The sequence below is a fragment of the Salvelinus fontinalis genome, chromosome 23 (assembly GCF_029448725.1).
Source record: "Salvelinus fontinalis isolate EN_2023a chromosome 23, ASM2944872v1, whole genome shotgun sequence".
NCBI classification, from domain to species: domain Eukaryota; kingdom Metazoa; phylum Chordata; class Actinopteri; order Salmoniformes; family Salmonidae; genus Salvelinus; species Salvelinus fontinalis.
The window spans coordinates 35,707,198-35,727,829 of NC_074687.1; the positions used below are offsets into that span (position 1 = coordinate 35,707,198).

The following is a 20,632-nucleotide window of genomic DNA, read 5'->3' on the forward strand; positions in this document are numbered from 1 at the left end:
TTGCTATAAAACGGTTTAAATTAACTACATTATGATGTTTCTAACACCTATAACAAGTAAAAAGATGACCGACGCTATATTACTGGCTAAACCAATGCTTGGAAAAAGGCCAGTCAGATATCCTTCTTGCGTTGAGCGCAGTGTCCAAAGGAAGGCTACTTCCGGTATTTGGTCATTTATAGAGCCAATAATTGCGCAATCGACTCCATTCAAATTGTCACCACTTACTGACATCTAGAGGAAGGCGTGGGCAGTGTTTGTATCTCATAGGATTAACAGAGACTTTTAAAACTGATCTGGAACCAGAGGCCAAGATGTCTAAATCTCACACACTGGGAGGAAAAGTGCTGTAGAATGAGTTCTGTTTCACTCAGAGACATAATTCAAACGGCTATAGAAACTAGAGAGTGTTTTCTATCCAATAATAACAATAATATGCATATTGTACGAGCAAGAATTGAGTACTAGGCAGTTTAATCTGTAGAGACAATTATGCTAATTTGAAACAGCACCCCCTATAGTTGCATGAAGTTAAGCAGGGGGACACGTCTGGCACTGCAGGATTTGAGTCCCTGGCGGCGTAGTGTGTTACTGATGGTAGGCTTTGTTACTTTGGTCCCAGCTCTCTGCAGGTCATTCACTAGGTCCCCCCGTGTGGTTCTGGGATTTTTGCTCACCGTTCTTGTGATCATTTTGACCCCACGGGGTGAGATCTTGCGTGGAGCCCCAGATCGAGGGAGATTATCAGTGGTCTTGTATGTCTTTCATTTCCTAATAATTGCTCCCACAGTTGATTTCTTCAAACCAAGCTGCTTACCTATTGCAGATTCAGTCTTCCCAGCCTGGTGCAGGTCTACAATTTTGTTTCTGGTGTCCTTTGACAGCTCTTTGGTCTTGGCCATAGTGGAGTTTGGAGTGTGACTGTTTGAGGTTGTGGACAGGTGTCTTTTATACTGATAACAAGTTCAAACAGGTGCCATTAATACAGGTAACGAGTGGAGGACAGAGGAGCCTCTTAAAGAAGAAGTTACAGGTCTGTGAGAGCCAGAAATCTTGTTTGTTTGTAGGTGACCAAATACTTATTTTCCACCATAATTTGCAAATAAATTAATTAAAAACCCTACAATGTGATTTTCTGGATTTCTTTTTCTCATTTTGTCTGTCATAGTTGAAGTGTACCTATGATGAAAATTACAGGCCTCTCTCATCTTTTTAAGTGGGAGAACTTGCACAATTGGTGGCTGACTAAATACTTTTTTGCCCCACTGTAGCTAGCTAGTTTGCCACCTATCTGTCAACTCAGAAGCACTACATGCTGACTGCAATGTTTGGGTTTGCTGAAGTGGATTTGAGTCAGACTAAAAGCATGAAAGAATGACAAAAAGTCTATGGAAGAGTGACACTGCTAAATAAGACTCTTGGATAAGAAACATATGACTCAATGTCTGAGCTCTCTCTATCTTCACTCTGCCAGATACCAGGGAGTTTTAATCCGCTCTTTCAAGTCTTTACTTCATTTTAGCATTCCCATGAGGGACAGAGTAACAGTTGATCAAGATATTTTGAGTCTGACTGTTTTTTGTTCCTGTGGTTTGGAAATCCCAACTTGGATTTGAAATCCTAACAAAGGAGGGCTTTTGCAGATGCACGTACTCATCAGGTAACTATACCCCATGGACAAACATACACACATGTTCCTCTATCACACCCTTCCAGAGTGTGGAATAAGAATTGTTATTCATGTCCACTGATGATTTATAAATATTGCACTTGGCTCTATTTTTTCCTCTCAGATTCAGTGTGTGAGCAGAGAGGAGAGGAAAAACATGCACCTGAATGGCCAATGCAAAGTCACATTACAGGGGAAAAGATTGATTGACTTATCATGTCCATTTTTTGTCCTCGTCAAAATGGATGCAGCATCTCGACCTAGAGGTGTGAACTTTTCATCAGTCACACGCTCAGAAACACATGGATGACAGAACACCTTTTCTTCTTCTGGTACAGTATGACTGAGCTCAGCTGCTGCTCATGTAGCAGTCATATAGGGTAGGTCCAGCTATAGACCAATGACACTCCTATATCATAGAGGCGTTGCAGATGGGTGCCACGGCAATTTCAGTGACCTCTCTATTAGTTGGTGTCACTCAAAACCAAGCAGTCATAAACCTTGCAGTATTGTTGTTGGTGTGAGAGGTGTAGGATCCATTAGATTCAGAGTAGTGGCCATAACTGTGCTTGTGCTGACAAGCCAGCTTAGGGCTCTTATAGAGCTGACATTGACACATATCTCTCCACACCCTCATCTCTCTTCATCTCCTAGCCTTTGTCACTTAACGGCAGGTGAACCTTGATTCCTCGTAGTGGAAAGTGCTGAGTGCAGTGGATTTCTGAGTGCTTGTTGCTACACAGTTATTACTGTCATCGCATGTCTTCCCCAAAGACATGCATTTTAGACGCTTTCATGCCTCATAGGTTGTCATCTCAATAATAGTTTTCAAGGGCATAGTCTATACTCAGTGGTACTTTGCTTGACATAAATGCATGTACTTTGTCTGTCATGAAAGTATTGCCATTCAAAGAAAGGAATGGAAATTGCCAAAATAAATGTCAACAGCCTTGTTAATAAAAAGAAAAGCTATAACTTTGAGAGAGCATCATATTTTTCTGACAGATTAACAAATTAAAAAAATAGATCAAGGTAATGATGGTTATTTTTAGTTAACCATTATATAGCAGTTGAAAATGAAATATTTCTCACAAAATGAACTACAATTCTGCCACGCAAGTTACATCGTAATTGTTTGATGGTTATGTATTTGACATTTGAGATGATAAATGATAACCTTATAGCAGAGGTCATAGGCTAATTCCGCCTACAGGGCATGTATGAAAGGGTTAACACAACATTAATTATGTTGCACACCATAATGTTCTAAAAGGTGCTGATAACCATAAGAATGAACATGTATTTTTCATTGAACCTTTATGCCACTAGCAAATCTCATTAGGTTTGTGCTTCTATTCTCCGAGAGACTTTGCCCTTGATAAAGAAGCAGCGGATGTCACTCATTCAAACCATTGTGCTGAAAAGGTTTCCCAGGTTCAACCCACTCTTCATTTTCCATGAAGTGTTTCAGTGATTCTTTTGATGTAGGAGCACAGCACTTTTCAGAAGCATATATATATTTTTTTTAATTGACAGGGGCACCTTTTTTAGAAAATGGTATTCATTGACATGCTGCTGGTAATTTTCACCAGGTTTCCAAGATCAAAGTCTGTGAAAGGCCAGAGCAGCTACAACATTGGCCTTTCTGCATACAAATGTGGAGAAAACGGAGCCGACGATATAAACAGGTTGTGCTTTGTTAAAGCCTTTGCTTCTTGAAGCCATCTTTTACCTTACATTTTATGTCTCATGTATGTTTTGAACCTTGCGAAAAGGGTCACATAAGGACATTTGCATACATTATTTGTCATGCAATTATGTAGGCATTATAAAGGGCTTATGGAGGCTTCATTAAACATTCAAAGTGTGACCGATAAACAGATTAACAGACCTCCCATTAGTGCCGAATGCTGCTCCCAGGCTCTCATTACCCCTGATTGACCACATGACCAGATACATCAGATCATGTGCTCTCCATACTTTCGGTTCATTTCTAATATCCAGCTCTCAAGTCTTCCAATACAGAGAGGCTTGAGCAGCCCACAGGCCAATCAATATGGAGTCTATTACCATGTGAAGATTGGGTGCAAGAGCATGGTCTGGTGGTCAGTGTAGATCTTCTCCGGGTCTAATTGATGGAAGGTTCGTTGGGATTGTCGAGGGGATCGGAAGCTCCAAACTGATGCTGAGTAGTTGGCGAGAAGAAGACACATTTATCTCCATGGTTTGATATCTCACTTGTTTAACACATAGCTTAATATTAAACAAAGATTGGTGATGCTGATGATGAGTGAAAGTTAACTTCCAATAAACAGAGGTTAACGGTTAGCTTGGATTATATTTGAATGACAACGTACACAAACGTTTATACATTTTAGAAAAAATATGAACATGAATATTTAAAAGAAATCCCTTTTTTGGTTTTGGTAATGATTTATTAATTTGTTTTTGCACTACATCGTAAATCTATTATCTTTTTTTCTAGTGCATAAAAAATCCAGGAAATGAAACAGAATTATGAAACAGAGTTACTTAGTGCAGTTGAGGTGGGAATTCCGTCTGCAGCTGATTGTCCAAGGATGTGTTCATAAATTGCCTCCAGTGTGTCAGAGTTCGCTCTGGGCCGTTCGTAAATTCAAAGTGTTTCGCTCTGGAGCGTTCAGAGCGCACTGGAGGCTCTGGCCAAGTATTAGGGTTGTTCCGAGCCTTCTGACCTCACAATGGCAGTCAAGCACCAAAAACTGGCTAAAGTTGGCTAGCTTGCTAGCTTCTTCCAGAAACAAATGAGAGACACCTAACTCTGATCATTTTACTTGCCCTAGCAGAGCTGGTTAGACAGTTTTCATGTTATCAAGAGGGTTAGTGACTGTAACTGTGCTGCTGGCGACCATTTAATTCTGTTTTTTGCCGAGTTCATAAATGAATCAATTGTTCTGCACTCTGGCATACTCAATTTGGAGTAGCCAGAATGAATTTACAAACGCACCCCATATCAACATCTGGCAAGTATTTGTGAAGAAGTAGACATGATGATATTGCTCCCTATCTGGTACTTTAACTAGACCCATAATGTCACATACTGGCCCATTAGTTGTCCTCAAACAGGAATTAGTTGGTCCCATTTCACACATGCAGAATATTTGTCAGCAGCAGAATTAGCAATGATTATGGTCCATAGTCTCTGCAATGTAGTAGCTTTCTAGTTTAGCTAACAACAAACTAAAAGTCTTTCTGACTTCAGAGTCTGGGAAGGCTGCGTGATGTTGTAGGCACGATGCAATCAATAATGGGGTCTGGGCTTTTTCACTGATTGGTTCTCTTCTGTGTCTTTCTGACTCAAACACCCGCATGTACAACCACACAACCACAGCCCTCGAGCTCCGCCCCTTTACAATACAACTGTTTGATTTTCAAATCCAAACAACATGAGGTCTCAACCCCCCAGGAGATATATATTTTGAGAGAGAACCAATCAAACAACATCACATTTCTGCACGAATACTCCATTTACAACGGACTCCTGTCCAGACTAGTGTGTCACATCTCCCTTGCTCTGTACCACGTGAGTCAGCCAGGCTAGTTACTTCCCTGCATTTTACTAGTTTTCAAATTTTCAAATGATGACGTCAGGCAATTGTAATTGCTTTCACTGGGGATCTTTTAAGGAGCTTCATCAGTTTTTCCTTAGATCCTAAGAAATATGCTTTTCTTGAGTAGCAGTAGTACATGTTTGGTTAATGCGTCAATGTGTTTTCTGTCTCCATTGTTGTTATGAGTCAATATTGTTTCAATGGCGGTTCTGAAGATAGCAAGAGCTTGATTCCGTAGATATCAATATGGGAGACAGCATCCTTTCAGATAAATAGATATTTACTTACTTAAACAAAGTATACCAACATCTCATCAGATCACAACATCTGTGATTATTAACTCATATTTATTCCATATCAGAGAATGGCTAATCATATATCAGTATTTACAAGTATGTTTTTGTTAATTTTTTATCTTCAGTTTCTGATGCCCCAGACAGAAGCGATGCAACATGTACTGTGATGAATAATGAACTCATCTTTTCTCAAAATTTCTGTCCCAGGTGCTATTCTGTGTTTTCTTCCTCATTGAACAGAGTAAATAATAGATTGTCTCTGATGTTTGCCTATGTGCAAGTGTAGCAGAGCATCAGAGACAGTGGAATGAAGAAGCGCTTGGCGTAACCCCCTGGGAGAACTTGGCTGCCTTTGCCTTCCCTGTAAGCCCGGTAACCATGGCACTCAGGTGCTCTTTGTGTTTGACACATAGCTAAGTCCGCCCGGCTCTAGGGACCATATAAAGCATCTTTCTGCAAGGGGAAGGAAGATACGTTAAAGCTTGTACAGTAGCTAAAAGAAACACTGGGGCATTCTTTTCTAAAACTCAATACATCTTCATGTACTGTTTGTATGTTTGTTTTGCATCGAGTGAACAATGCTTCAAAATAGTAGAAACTATCCTCAGAGAGCTTTCATATCCTTTTAAATGTCTACAAGACACGAGGAGACATGCCATTTGCCTATGTTGTTACAATATATTGTCTTAGAATTTTGTTATCCTAAATTCTCGTATAGCAGGGGAGTGAATATTTTACCCTAGAGCTAGTGTGCATTCATGTGCTGACGTGTATGACGTTAGGGACCTCATCACAGTAGAGGAAGAGTAAAGAGTCCTAATGAATGGGAGGGAGGCCGTTGGTTCAAGAGTCGATACAGGAATAGAAATAATGAAGTCACTGTGGGGTTAGTAGCTGTTTATGTGGACAGTGACAAACCTAAACCCATGTGGTCCAATGGGAGATATTCTGTCCCCTCAGGGTTCCAGCCAAAGACTCTGGTTCACATCTGCACGGTAATTGGGCGGATGTGTTGTCGCCATTTTTTCAGATCTGGAATAACAAGGGTTGTTCTGGGACAGGGTTTAGTTTCCATTGCGCTTTAAAATAGATCACTCTTGCGGGAGACTGATGTTCCTGATATGACGCAAGATGACTGCTGGGACTTTTGTAAAGCAAGCTGCAAAGCTTAAGGTCACTGTCCCTGCTGAATCACTTGTTGTACATGTGTTTCCAAGGTCACACACACCAAGTAGAAATAAATCAATAAATGCACTCATCCATTTCGCTCCAAACACCAAACAAAAAATGTGTCTTAGGTCTGCTGTATATGACTAATTTGAGAGAAAGAGATGCCGCTCATGACGATTTGTATTACCTTCGAGGGCCTGTATGTGTACTCACTCACTCACTACTCACTCAACTCACTTTCTCTAACTGAATAGAGTTTAACCATGATTCTTGCAGCCAACAGGGAGACATGCAGATACTGTCTCTGGGTCTTACCCAGTTCAACACAAACCTTTGGGCTTGACAGTATGATTGAATCATTCATTATAAGTCATTTTAGTGCTGATTCCCTTACTTCATTTTCAAGAGACAGAAATGTTACAAAGAGAAAATGACCGATCAGTATTGCATGCCTATACTGTTGATTTAAGGATTTAATGAAGAGTATCATTGACCCAAACCACACTAGATAACGCTGATAGATCTGTTCTATTGAATTATTATCTACGTTCTAGGTAAGGCATTTTCTTGTATGCTATTGATGAGATGATTATGAAATGCTAAGATATCCTGGACATATAGGAGAGATTTTAATATCAAGAAATTAGATGGCAATATAGTATTGCATTTGTATATTATAGTCATTAGGGGAAAAACATTTTGGGGGGGGGGGAGTGCCTTGAAAATATATATAAATAAACAAATACTGCTATATAAATCCTAATGAAAGGGGGGGGGTCCAATATTATGAAAGCTGACACTTGGAAAACAGAAAAAGGAAAACTATGATGAAATTGCACCATGCAGGGTATAGTATATGTTCCAGGCCATTCTAATTCAAACAGAATACTAATGACTTCATGCAAATTAAATTGTAAATAGCTTTTGCCATGTTGTTATTCATATTGTGGTATCAAAGTGTTTTCATTAAGTAAAACAGTGTGCACAGAAGCCACAGTACAACATCGCAACATGCAGGACAGAATCTGCATGATTATGAATTCACTGTATGGGTGTCCTTAGTCCATATCTAGTGACCATGATATTTTGCATACTGTGTGCGTGTGGGTGTAGGCCTATGTGTCTAAAGACACTATGACACGTGCGTGGAAGGTGTTGATATGTACTGGGACTTGTTAACAAAATATGTAACAAAACATTTATTGTACAGTTGAGAACTACCATCTGTACAATGGATGGAGAACAAAGAGAGTTTGTCCATTTGTGTTGCCCTCAATGTTTCCTTTGAGAATGGATAAATGTTCAGTCATGGCTTACACAGTAGAGTCGATGATGTGATTAAGATGATAAATATGATGAGTATCTTCATTAAATTTGCATTTTACTTTTCCACCTTTCAAGGTTCGTTTCAGGTTAATGTAGTGACGCTGCATGAATGATGAAAGACACTTAATGCATCTTATGTAACCCTTCTGCCTGTTCTCCTTCCTCTCTGTGTGTCTCCAGAAGTTTGTGGGGAACGTGAACGCTGATGGTGTCGTCCACCACAAGTTGTCCCACTCTATCAGAAGCCGCTTCCTGCGCTTCGTCCCGCTGGACTGGAACCCCAGTGGCTGGGTGGGACTCAGAGTGGAGGTGTACGGCTGTGCCTACAGTGAGTGACCAGACCACCAACCTTACAGAAAACAAACGTGTTCAGCTAATTTCACAATAACTCCATACACATTGAGCTAATATCATAATGTTCTGGCAACTGTGATTCCAACCCATTTGGTTATTCATCTGTGGGACTCCTGGACTGCATTGGACATTGCTCTAACAAGAGCATGTTCAGACCTGTCCAGACTCTAACACTTGTCATTGGGGCTTGTCATCTATCATGGGGCTGATTGTATCGCCATGTTGACGGGGGAATACATGAGAAAATAGCATTATGCTAGCCAGTAATGTCATTGTAACCATCCTGTACATTTTTGCCCACTATTTAATAAGATATACAGTATCTGCTAACTGAAGAGACATTTCCTTCTGGCATGCCTTCCTTCATACAAGATCAAAGCAAATACTGACGGAACACAGTCCTCACCAGTTAATAGAGGCAGACAGTGACAGCCAGCCAGGCGTGCCAGTTGAGAGCCAGTCTCTGCCTGGGTAATGCTAAATAAATAAAGGGGAGTAACTGGGATGCCTCTCACACACATTCTGAAGCAGCATTAACTGGATCAGCCAGTGAATTACTGCTCTGTGAAAGACAGTTACAATTAACCCTGAGTGAGCACTTTCATAATGCCGAACTGTTCCACAGCCTGATCCCTGTATTAATGTTGGATGAATGTGTGCTCTGCTAATAAATGCTGCGTGACATGCACCTCAATGTTAAAATGAAACTCCGGAGTGCTCTAACAACGAGCAAATACAGAGGGGAAGAGAAAAATCTTGGAGCCACGCATTACCATTGAACATGTCATAGATGACAAAGTTGCACTTATAGGTAAGCCCTTGGAATCTGTATTGGGCTCATCATAATCATTATGGAAATCTTGCTGATAGGAAGGTCTGACTTTTATACATCCTCTAAAATGATTTACAGACATGCATAGGATCCGGGCACAATCAATGACTGTGGTCGGTACTGCCCAAATTAGCATAATTCAAACATAGTATGTCTACTTTAATTACACCAACAGAAGAAATATTTCAACATTAGAATGCAGATTTCATTTCTTAATGTTCACACACTTATTGCACATCTTGTTAATGTCATCTGAAGGGCCGTCCTTTGCCTGTAGACTGAGTCACGCCCATGTCTCTCCATCTCATTTTGTTTTTCATTCACTAGACCCTCAGACTTCAGATCTATAAAGGGTAAAAACGATTTAACTTACTTTCACAGCTAATCACGTGAAAAATTCTTACTTTTGTTCTGAATATTTCCCATAATTGCCATAATGGCTTATTGTAATTGACAGGGTTGGGTAGGTTACTTTCTAAATGTAATCTGTTAGAGTTACGAGTTACATGTCCAAAATTGTAAACAGTAACATAACTTTTGGATTACATAAACTCAGTAACGTAATCTGATTACATTCAGTTAAGAGGCATAAGAAGAAGACAAAAATGTATGTTACCAATTTAATGACATCTATTGCAGGATAAATCATTGTTAAAGTTTACATAGCTGGCCATATATGGATGTTACATTTTACTTCATGGGTTGGTTATGTGGACTTCTTCTAACCCATCGCTTTCTACTATATATAATAATACGATAAAATTATATGTGTACAGTCCAAAACTTGATGTAGCAACTACAGATTTCCCCTTTAAGTCTAATAAAAGTGTGCGAGTTTGAGCATGTGTCCATTAGGCCTCTGGATTTTTTTGTTTTTTATCAGCATGAATTAGATTGAGCAATAAAAGCCTTACTTTCAGGCTGGAATCCGTGCTATGCAGCTGTTGCAAAAATGCATTTTTTCACTGGCTGTCCACTGGTTTCAAAAACAATGATTGATAGGCAGTTTAAACTTCTTGATTTCAAACATTATTGGGTTCAAATACACATTTAGATTTGTGAACAGCCATCCACAACAACCACGTAAGGCGCAAATAGCTAAATGAGAGAGCAACAGTGTGATTCACATCAATGCCCGATGTAGACATCGATAATACAGTGGCAAGAAAAAGTTTGTGAACCCTTTGGAATCACCTGGACTTCTGCATAAATTGGTCATAAAATTGTATCTGATCTTCATCTAAGTCACAACATTAGACAAACACAGTCTGCTTAAACGAATAACACACAAACAATTATACGTGTTCATGTCTTTATTGAACACACCGTGTAAACATTCACAGTGCATGGTAGAAAAAGTTTGTCAACCCTTGGACTTAATAACTGGTTGACCCTCCTTTGGCAGCAATAACCTCAACCAAATGTTTTCTGTAGTTGCGGATCAGTCGGGTCTCAATCGGGTTCAGGTTAGGACTGTGCCACTCCAGAAGGCATATTGTCTTCTGTTGAAGCCATTCTATCGTTGATTTACTTCTGTGTTTTGGGTTGTTGTCCTGTTGCATCACCCAACATCTGTTGAGCTTCAATTAGCAGACAGATAGCCTTACTTTCTCCTGCAAAATGGCTTGATAAACTTGGGAATTCATTTTTCCATCGATGATATCAAGCTGTCCAGGCCCTGAGGAAGAAAGCCACTGCTGTAAAAAAAAAAAAGAAGATCTGTGCCTCGACACAATCCTGTATCAGAGCTCTACGGACAATTCCTTCGACTTCATGGCTTGGTATTTGCTCTGACATGCACTGTCAAATGTGGGACCTTATATAGACATATGGTCTATATAGGCTGTGTAAGGGCTATTTGATCAAGAAGGAGAATGATGGAGTGCTGCATCAGATGACCTGGCCTCCACAATCACCTGACCTCAACACATTTGAAATGGTTTGGGATGAGTTGGTGCACAGAGTGAAGGAAAAGCATCCAAAAAGTGCTCAGCATATGTGGGAACTCCTTCAAGACTGTTGGAAAGGCATTCCAGGTGAAGCTGGTTGAGAGAATGCCAAGAGTGTGCAAAGCTGTCATCAAGGCAAAGGGTGGCTACTTTGAAGAATCCCAAATGTAAAACATATTTTGATTTGTTTAACACTTTGTTGGTTACTACATGATTCTGTATGTGCTATTTCATAGTTTTGATATCTTCACTATTATTCTACAATGTTGAAAATAGTAAAACATTAAGAAAAACCCTGGAATGAGTAGGTGTGTCCAAATTTCGGACTGGTACTGTATATATATATATTTATATTCCGGACAAATTTCTTCATTCTTTACTTTTTGGATTATGTGTGTCTTGTTTTTTATTGCTAGGTATTACTGCACTTTTGGAGCTTGAAACGCAAGCATTTCGCTGCACCTGAGACAACATCTGCAAATCTGTATACGTGACCAATAAACATAGATTTTGGTTATTATTTTTACTTATTCGATTGAGTAAACAATTCTAAGAGGTAGGGGGATTCTAGAATTGTGTTTGTGTGTTTACGAATGTGTTAAACATTCTTTAAATACATGATAGCAAAGTCATGTCTTTGATACAATGTAATGTAAACGTTATTTGAACAGCTTGCCCAAACCCGTCAAGTTTTCTCCTACTCATTGCTGATTCCCTTGTTTCTCTAGGCACATCACCCTCCCTTAGTTCTGTATTGGAATAGCAGGTGCATGTTAGAGATTGCATTATTTATTCAGACAGCTTTGCTTACAGAAACTGAATCCCATCAGAGAATATAATGTATTCAGGCTTTAAAAACAGGAATTCAACATTTCTCCTGCTGCTGAACCTCAATACAGTATATCTTCAGTTCAGGCCCATCCACATGAACTGAGCATGGAGCAGAGGCGCAGTGTTAGATTATGTATTAGACAGAGCTAGAGAGTTGTGATAAAAGTACCTCAGAATAAATAGAAAAAGTTTGACATATACTTCCAATCAGAATTTGTGGTGAAAAGTCAATTCTGTAAAAAGAAATGTAACTTGCCACTTCAATTCCTCTCAAAAGTACTGGCAACAGAAAACTTACAGCTCAGACCTGACACAGAGTGCCATAACTGAGGACATTTTCTAAAAAGCAATGATTCTTTGATCTTCTTTCAATCCTCATCTAGAATCGTATGTGGCAGACTTTGATGGCAGAAGCTCCCTGCTCTACCGGTTTAACCAGAAGTCCATGAGCACGGTGAAGGATGTGATCTCGCTGCGATTCAAGAGCCGCCAGGCTGAGGGGGTGCTGCTCCACGGAGAGGGTCAGAGGGGCGACTACATCACTCTGGAGCTGCACCGGGGCAGGCTGGCCCTCTATCTCAACCTGGGTGAGTTTGTCACACCGGGGCAGGCTGGCTCTCTACCTCAACCTGGGTAAGTTGCTGGCCCTGCACCTCAAACTTGCTCACATAGGTCAGGGGTTAGAGGTCAGAGATTAGGGATCATGGGTAACAGGACACAAGGCACTCTGGGTAAGGATGGAGGAGTCCTTTGAACCTTAAAAGGAGTCTGGGAAGCAGTCTGGAAAGGGTAACTGGGTGTTGGTATTCTACTCCCCTTCCAATTACCACTGCACCTGAGCTCCATTTACTAGCTGGACTCAGACTGTTAAGGATCCACATTGTGGGCAGTTGAGCAGGGAAAGATCATTCTTAAAGGACAACTGCACTTCCTGATTTGGCCTCATTTTCATCAATGCTCATTAAGAAAAGCTTGCTGCCATCACTGAATGCAAATTTGGTTGACATCATGGGAAAATCATGGGAAAATCAAAAGAAATCAGCCAAGACCTCAGAAAAAAAGTTGTAGACCTCCACAAGTCTGTTTCATCCTTGGGAGAAATTTCAAAAGGCCTGAAGGTACCACATTCATCTATACAACCAATAGTACGCAAGTATAAACACCATGGGACCATGCAGCCATCATACCGCTCAGGAAGGAGACGCGTTCTGTCTCCTAGAAATTAACGTACTTTGGTATGAAAAGTGCAAATCAATCCCAGAACAACAGCAAAGGACCTTGTGAAGATGCTGGAGGAAACAGGTACAAAAGTATCTATATCCACAGTAAAACAAGTCCTATATCGACATAACCTGAAAGGCCGCTCAGCAAGGAAGAAGCCATTGCTCCAAAACCGCCATAAAAAAGCCAGACTATGGTTTGCAACTGCACATGGGGACAAAGATCATACTTTTTGGGGATGTCCTTTGGTCTGATGAAACAAAAATAGAACTGTTTGGAGGAAGAAGGGTGAGGCTTGCAAGCCGAAGAACACCATCCCAACTGCGAAGCACAGGTGTGGCAGCATCATGTTGTGGTGGTGCTTTGCTGCAGGAGGGACTGGTGCACTTCACAAAATAGATGGCATCATGAGGAAGAAAAATTATGTGCATATATTGAAGCAACATCTCAAGACATCAGTCAGGAAGTTAAAGCTTGGTCGCAAATGGGTCTTCCAAATGGACAATGACCCCAAGCATACTTCCAAAGTTGTGGCAAAATGGCTTAAGGACAACAAAGTCAAGGTTTTGGAGTGGCCATCACAAAGCCAAGGAGGCCTACAAACCTGACTCAGTTACACCAGCTCTGTCAGGAGGAATGGGCCAAAATTCACACAACTTATTGTGGGAAGCTTGTGGAAGGCTACCCAAAACGTTTGACCCAAGTTAAACAATTTAAAGGCAATGCTACCAAATACTAATTGAGTGTATGTAAACTTCTGACCCACTGGGATTGTGATGAAAGAAATAAAAGCTGAAATAAATCACTCTACTATTATTCTGACATTTCACATTCTTAAAATAAAGTGGTGATCCTAACTGACCTAAAACAGGGAATTTTTACTAGGATTAAATATCAGGAATTGTGAAACAAATCAATTCTAAAAGCTTTAACAAGAGCAAAGTATATTGTGTTTCATTTGAAAACAGCATCACATTTTGTTAAAGCAGAATATTTCAGGTCATCCTACCCCCTTATCCTTTGACCCCCTGACAGCTAATTCCATGGGTGAAAGCACATGATAATTGTTTTTAGACAGACAATTTGGCTAAGGTCTATGTAATGTTCCGACTTCAACTGTACGTATAACTAGGAATAAAGTAACAAATAGCAAACAGTAGCATCAGGGTATGTGATGAGTAAAAAAGGTTAGTGAAAAAGGTTTAATGCAGATAGTTCGGGTAGCTATTTGGTGAACAATTTAACTAACTATTTAGCAGTCATTGCTTGGGGGTAGCTGTTCAAGGTCCTGTTGGTTCGAAACTTGCCATGCGGTAGCAGTGTCACCTCTACTCCCACTCCTCCCCTCCGGCGTTTGGTGATGCCGGTATACTATCTACTGGTCCTGGTATCCATCATTACGTGCAGCTGCAAGTCATCATCAGACACACCTGGACTCCATTACCTCACTCATTACCTCCCCTATATCTGGCACTCCCTTTGGGTCTTTCCTTAGGTTCTTTCTGAAAGTATTCACTCCTCTTGACATTTTGTTTTGTTACAGCCTGAATTCAAAATTGATTACATTTAGATTTTTGGTCACTGGCCTATACAAAATACCCCATAATGTCAAAGTGGAATTATGTTTTAAGACATTTTTACAAATTAATTAAAAGTGAAAGCTGAAAAGTCTTGAATCAATCAGTATTCAACCCCTTTGTAATGGCAAGCATAAATAAGTTCAGGAGTAGATATTTGCTTAACAAGTCACATAATAAGTTGCGCGAACTCACTCAGTGTACAATAATAGTGTTTAACATGATTTTTGAATGACTGCCTCATCTCTGTATCCACATATACAATTATCTATAAGTTGACCAGTGAATTTCAAACGCATATACAACCACAAAGACCAGGGAGGTTTCCAATGGCTCACAAAGAAGGGCACCTACTGGTAAATGGGTAAAACATGTAAAAGCAGACATTGAATATCCCTTTGAGCATGGTGAAGTTATTGATTACAATTTGAATGGTGTATCAATACACCAAGTTGCTACAAAGATACAGGCATCCTTCCTAACTCAGTTGCCTGAGAGGAAGGAAACCGCTCAGAGATTTCACCATGAAGCCAATTGTGACTTTAAAACAGTTGCAGAGTTTAATGGCTGTGAGAGGGGAAAACTGAGGATGGATCATCAAGATTGTAGTTACTCCACAATACTAATCTCATTGACATAGTGAAAAGAAGGAAGCCTGTACAGAATAAAGCCTGTACTTTTTGTCCTGAATACAACGTGTTATGTTTGTGTCAAATCTAATACAACACATTACTGAGTACCACTCTCCATATTTTCAAGCATAGTGGTGGCTCCATCATGTTATGGGTATGCTTGTAATTGTTAAGGACGGTGGAGTTTGTCAGGATAAAAAATAAATGGAATGGAGCTAAGCACAGTCAAAATCCTATTGGAAAACCTGCTTCAGTCTGCTTTCCAACAGACACTGGGAGATTAATTCACCTTTCAGCAGTACAATAACCTAAAACACAAAGCCAAATATACACTGGAGTTGCTACCAAAAAGACAGTGAATGTTCCTAAGTGGCCAATTTACAGTTTTGACATAAATCTACTTTAAAATGTATGGCAACAACTGAAAGAGGTTGTCTAGCAAAGATCAACAACCAATTTGACTGAGCTTGAATAATTTTTAAAAGAATAATGGGCAAATGTTGCACAATCCAGGTGTGGAAAGCTCTTAGAGACTTACCCAGAAAGACTCACAGCTTTAATTGTTGCCAAAGGTGCATCTACAAAATATTGCCTCAGGGGTGTGAATACTTATGTAAATTAGATATTTCTGTATTCCATTTCAATTCATATTCAAAAATGTCCAAAACATGTTTCAACTTTGTCATTATTGGGTATTGTGTGTTACAGCATATTTTGTAATATTTTTATTCCGTACAGGCTTCCTTCACAATGTCTAAAAACATACCCTACCAAGCAAAAAAGGCTTGCACATAGTGTGGAACTGAGAAAAATGGCTTTTATTTACCTTTGTTTCACAGTAACTTGACGCAGTTACTGCTAACATGACCCCCATTTTCTCCAAAACACAATACAATAGTGGCAGGATACTTGTCCACATGATTAAGCATGTATTTAATGGAGCAAAAATGACATTCATTTTCGACCAAATGAGCAGTTACTGCCTTTTTGCTTGGTAGGGCAGTGTAGATGGGTGAGAAAAAAACAATTTAATCGATTTTGAATTCAGGCAATAACACAAGAAAATGTGAAATACAATGGCTTGTGAAATAATTCACCCCCTTTGCATTTTTCCTATTTTTTTGCAATACAACCTGTAATTAAAATAGATTTTTGGGGGGTTTGTATCATTTGATTTACACAATATGCCTACCACTTTGAAGATGCAACATATTTTTTATTGTGAAACAAATAAGAAATAAGACAAAAAAATGAAAACTTGAGCGTGCATAACTATTCACCCCCCAAAGTCAATACTTTGTAGAGCCACCTTTAGCAGGAATTATAGCTGCAAGTCTCTTGTGGTATGTCTTTATAAGCTTGGAACATCTAGCCATTGAGAATTTTGCCCATTCTTCCAGGCAAAACAGCTCCAGCTCCTTCAAGTTGGATGGGTTCCGCTGCTGTACGGCAATCTTTAAGTTATACCATAGATTCCCAATTGGGTTGAAGTCTGGGCTTTGACTAGGCCATTCCAAGACATTTAAATGTTTCCCCTTAAACCACTCGAGTGTTGCTTTAGCAGTATGCTTAGGCTCATTGTCCTGCTGGAAGGTGAACCTCCGTCCCAGTCTCAAATCTCTGGAAGACTGAAACAGGTTTTCCTCAAGAATTTCCCTGTATTTAGCGCCATCTATCATTCCTTCAATTCTGACCAGTTTCCCAGTCCCTGCCAATGAAAAACATCCCCCAGCATGATGCTGCCACCACCATGCTTCACTGTGGGGAAGGTATCTCAGGGTGATGAGAGGTTTTGGGTTTGCGCCAGACATAGCATTTTTCTTGATGGGCAAAACGCAAAATTGTAGTCTAAACTGATCAGAGTACCTTCTTCCATATGTTTGGGGAGTCTCCCACATGCATTTTGGCGAACACCAAACGTGTTGGCTTATTTTTTTCTTTAAGCAATGGCTTTTTTCTGACCACTCTTCTGTAAAGCCCAGCTCTGCGGAGTTAACGGCTTAAAGTGGTCCTATGGACAGATACTCAAATCTCCGCTGTGGAGCTTTGCAGCTCCTTCAGGTTTACCTTTGGTCTCTTTGATGCCTCTCTGATTAATGCCCTCCTTGCCTGGTCCGTGGGTTTTGGTGTGCGGCCCTCTCTTGGCAGGTTTGTTGTGGTGCCATATTCTTTCCATTTTTTAATAATGGATTTAATGGTGCTCCGTGAGATGTTCAAAGTTTCGGATATTCTTTTATAACCCAACCCTGATCTGTACTTCACCATAACTTTGCCCCTGACCTGTTTGGAGAGATCCTTGGTCTTCATGGTGCCGCTTGCTTGGTGGTGCCCCTTGCTTAGTGGTGTTGCAGACTCTAGGGCCTTTCAGAACATGTGACAGATTGCACATAGGTGGACTTTATTTAACTATTTATGTGACTTCTGAAGGTAATTGGTGGCACCAGATCTTATTTAGAGGCTTCATAGCAAAGGGGGTGAATACATATGCACGCACCACTTTTCCGTTAAATATATATATATATTAATATATATAAGTAATTTTTTTCACTTTACCAATTTGGACTCTTTTGTGTATGTCCATTACATGAAATCCAAATAAAAACAAATAGAAATTCTAGGTTGTAATGCAACAACATAGGAAAAATACCAAGGGGGGTGAATACATTCGCAAGCCACTGTAAGTCAAGAGGTATGAATACTTTCTAAACGCACTATACTGTTGGTGTTCCTTTTGTCCAAATGGGAAAGGGCAGTGTGGAGTGCAATAGAGATTACATCATCTGTGGAGCTGTTGGGGCGGTATGTGGATCCAGTGTGTCTGGGATGATGGTGTTGATGTGAGCCATGACCAGCCTTTCAAAGCATTTGATGGCTATAGATGTGAGTGCTATGGGGCGATAGTCATTTAGACAGGTTACCTTGGCATTCTTGGGAACAGGGACTATGGTGGTGTACTATGAAACATGTAGGTATAACAATCTGGGTCAGGGAGAGTTTAAAAATGTCAGTGAAGTCACTTGCCAGCTGGTCAGCGCATGCTCTGAGTACACGTCCTGGTAATCCCTCTGGCCCTGCGGCCTTGTGAATGTTAACCTGTTTCACAGTAGAACCGCTGGGCCTTGACGGACCCCCCTTCAAGCTAATTATATTCTCACAGTGTAATTAATACATTTAATTTATGCTAATGCAAAAATAATCACTTGGTTGTGTTTATGAAGGCCTTGGGTAACATTAGAATTAGGGTTGGGCGGTATTCAGATTTTCGTATCGTCACAACGTCCTTCTCTCATGCCAGGATATACAGTATTACTGGTTTAGTACACAAGGGGGCGCCAAAAAACACAAAAAAAGCCCATTGTGTGTCTATCTGCTAACAAAATGAGCATAAGTAATAGCGAATTTCAATGGAGGCTGGTAGCTAAATATGCTAGGGAGCGCAAACGAAAATTGCAAACAAATTGCAAATATAGGCAATCCAGCATGTACATTTACAAGTGAATGTGAGAGAGACATTTTGCAACTGAACAAAGTTTTGAGGCATGCTTGTCTGAAAGAACAGTTCTGGCTCTGGAGCACCATGGCTACACGCTAAATCTGTGTGGAGTCATTAGGGCGACAGGCCTGCCTTCTCTGCTTAGAGAAGAGGGGAGAGCTGAAGATGGACCCTGCTCGGAGAAGAGGGGAGAGGAGAAGATGGGCCAAGAACGGAGAGGAGAAAATACGCAAGGAATTCAAGATAGCATTGGCAGCTGTACACATAACTAATCCAAAGGGCTTTGACTTCTCAAACATGGCAGAAAGCTACCACAATATGCCCTGTCACTTTATTAATTCAGCAACTTACTTAGATTAACTAGCAAATTAAATGTAGGGGTCGGATTAATACAGAATTCTGTGTTTTTCACATAGGATTTTTTTTTTAAACACATAAGAAATACTTGCTGCATTTTGTAAACACAGATGTAAATAGCTTCTTATTGTAATTTCTGCATGGCATCAGACACATTTCGTCCTTCAGTTGCACTTCTCAACTCAGATGATAATTCAATAACAGGCATTCTATCAGCAGACCTGGCTCTGACTGATGTGTAGATAATCTTTTACTTTTTTTGCCTACTTTTCTCTGGTAAAATGCAAAATTGACTGTAGCTGGCTACATTCTTTCTATGATAAACATGAGAAATATGGTGGCCATGCATAATTTTTGCAAAAAATACCTTGCTTTTTTATTGTAAGGTCATTTACCTGTGTGACTACCAGCCAAACAGCGTTACACTTCTGTTGTCATCTGATGAAAACAAAGCTGCCAAATGTGTTGAACTAATGGATTTTCTGTGAAGGAAAACTATAGCTGCATGTCCCTGATCACTCTATTGAAGCAAAAAAAAAAAATGTTGACTTTCAATATTAAACATGACCCCTGTCAATACACAGCTGGACTCAGCTGCTCCCGCTTTCTCCCGTTGTGCTATTTACAAATACACTGGCTCAACTGTTCTGGGGAACTACGGTAAGCTTCATAATGTAAATACAGTTGAAGTCAGAAGTCTACATACACTTAGGTTGGAGTCATTAAAACTTGTTTTTCAACCACTCCACAAATTTCTCGTTAACAAAATATCGTTTTGGCAAGTCGGTTAGGACATCTACTTTGTGCATGACACAAGTAATTTTTCCAACAATTGTTTACAGATGTAAGGGGTGCGTAACTGGTGTCAGGGAAGTCAGACGCTGGAGAGCATAACTGGGTAAAAACCAGAGCAGTTTAATTATCAAAACCAACGGCATCCAGAATAACAAAACATCCCACTCCACGAGGTACTGAAGGCCCCTCGCCCGACGCCTCGAATCCAGTATGGAGCGGACAGAATACGCCGGGGCCCCCTCGATGTCCAGAGGGGGCGGAGGAACCTCCCGCACCTCAGACTCCTGGAGCGGGCCAGCCACCACCGGCCTGAGGAGAGACACATGGAACGAGGGGTTAACTTCTCTGGGATATGGGGGACGCTAACGTCCCACTTGGCCAAAAGACAGTAAAAATGCAGAGCGCCAAATTCAAATAAATTACTATAAAAATTTAACTTTCATGAAATCACACATGCAATACACCAAATTAAAGCTACACTTGTTGAGAATCCAGCCAATGTCTCAGATTTCAAATAGGCTTTTCGGCAGAAGCAAACAG

The 20,632-nt window shown here is 40.3% G+C and overlaps 1 protein-coding gene across 2 annotated transcripts in view; it reads left to right on the plus strand.

Annotated features, from left to right (window-relative positions):
* LOC129821202 (contactin-associated protein-like 5) overlaps positions 1-20,632 on the plus strand; it is a 112,243-nt gene that overhangs the window by 32,819 nt on the left and 58,792 nt on the right. For both annotated transcript variants that reach the window (XM_055878578.1, XM_055878577.1), the window contains exons 4-5: positions 8,232-8,379; positions 12,401-12,604. In XM_055878578.1, the coding sequence (XP_055734553.1) occupies positions 8,232-8,379; positions 12,401-12,604 (352 nt within the window). The remainder of the gene's footprint in view (positions 1-8,231; positions 8,380-12,400; positions 12,605-20,632) is intronic.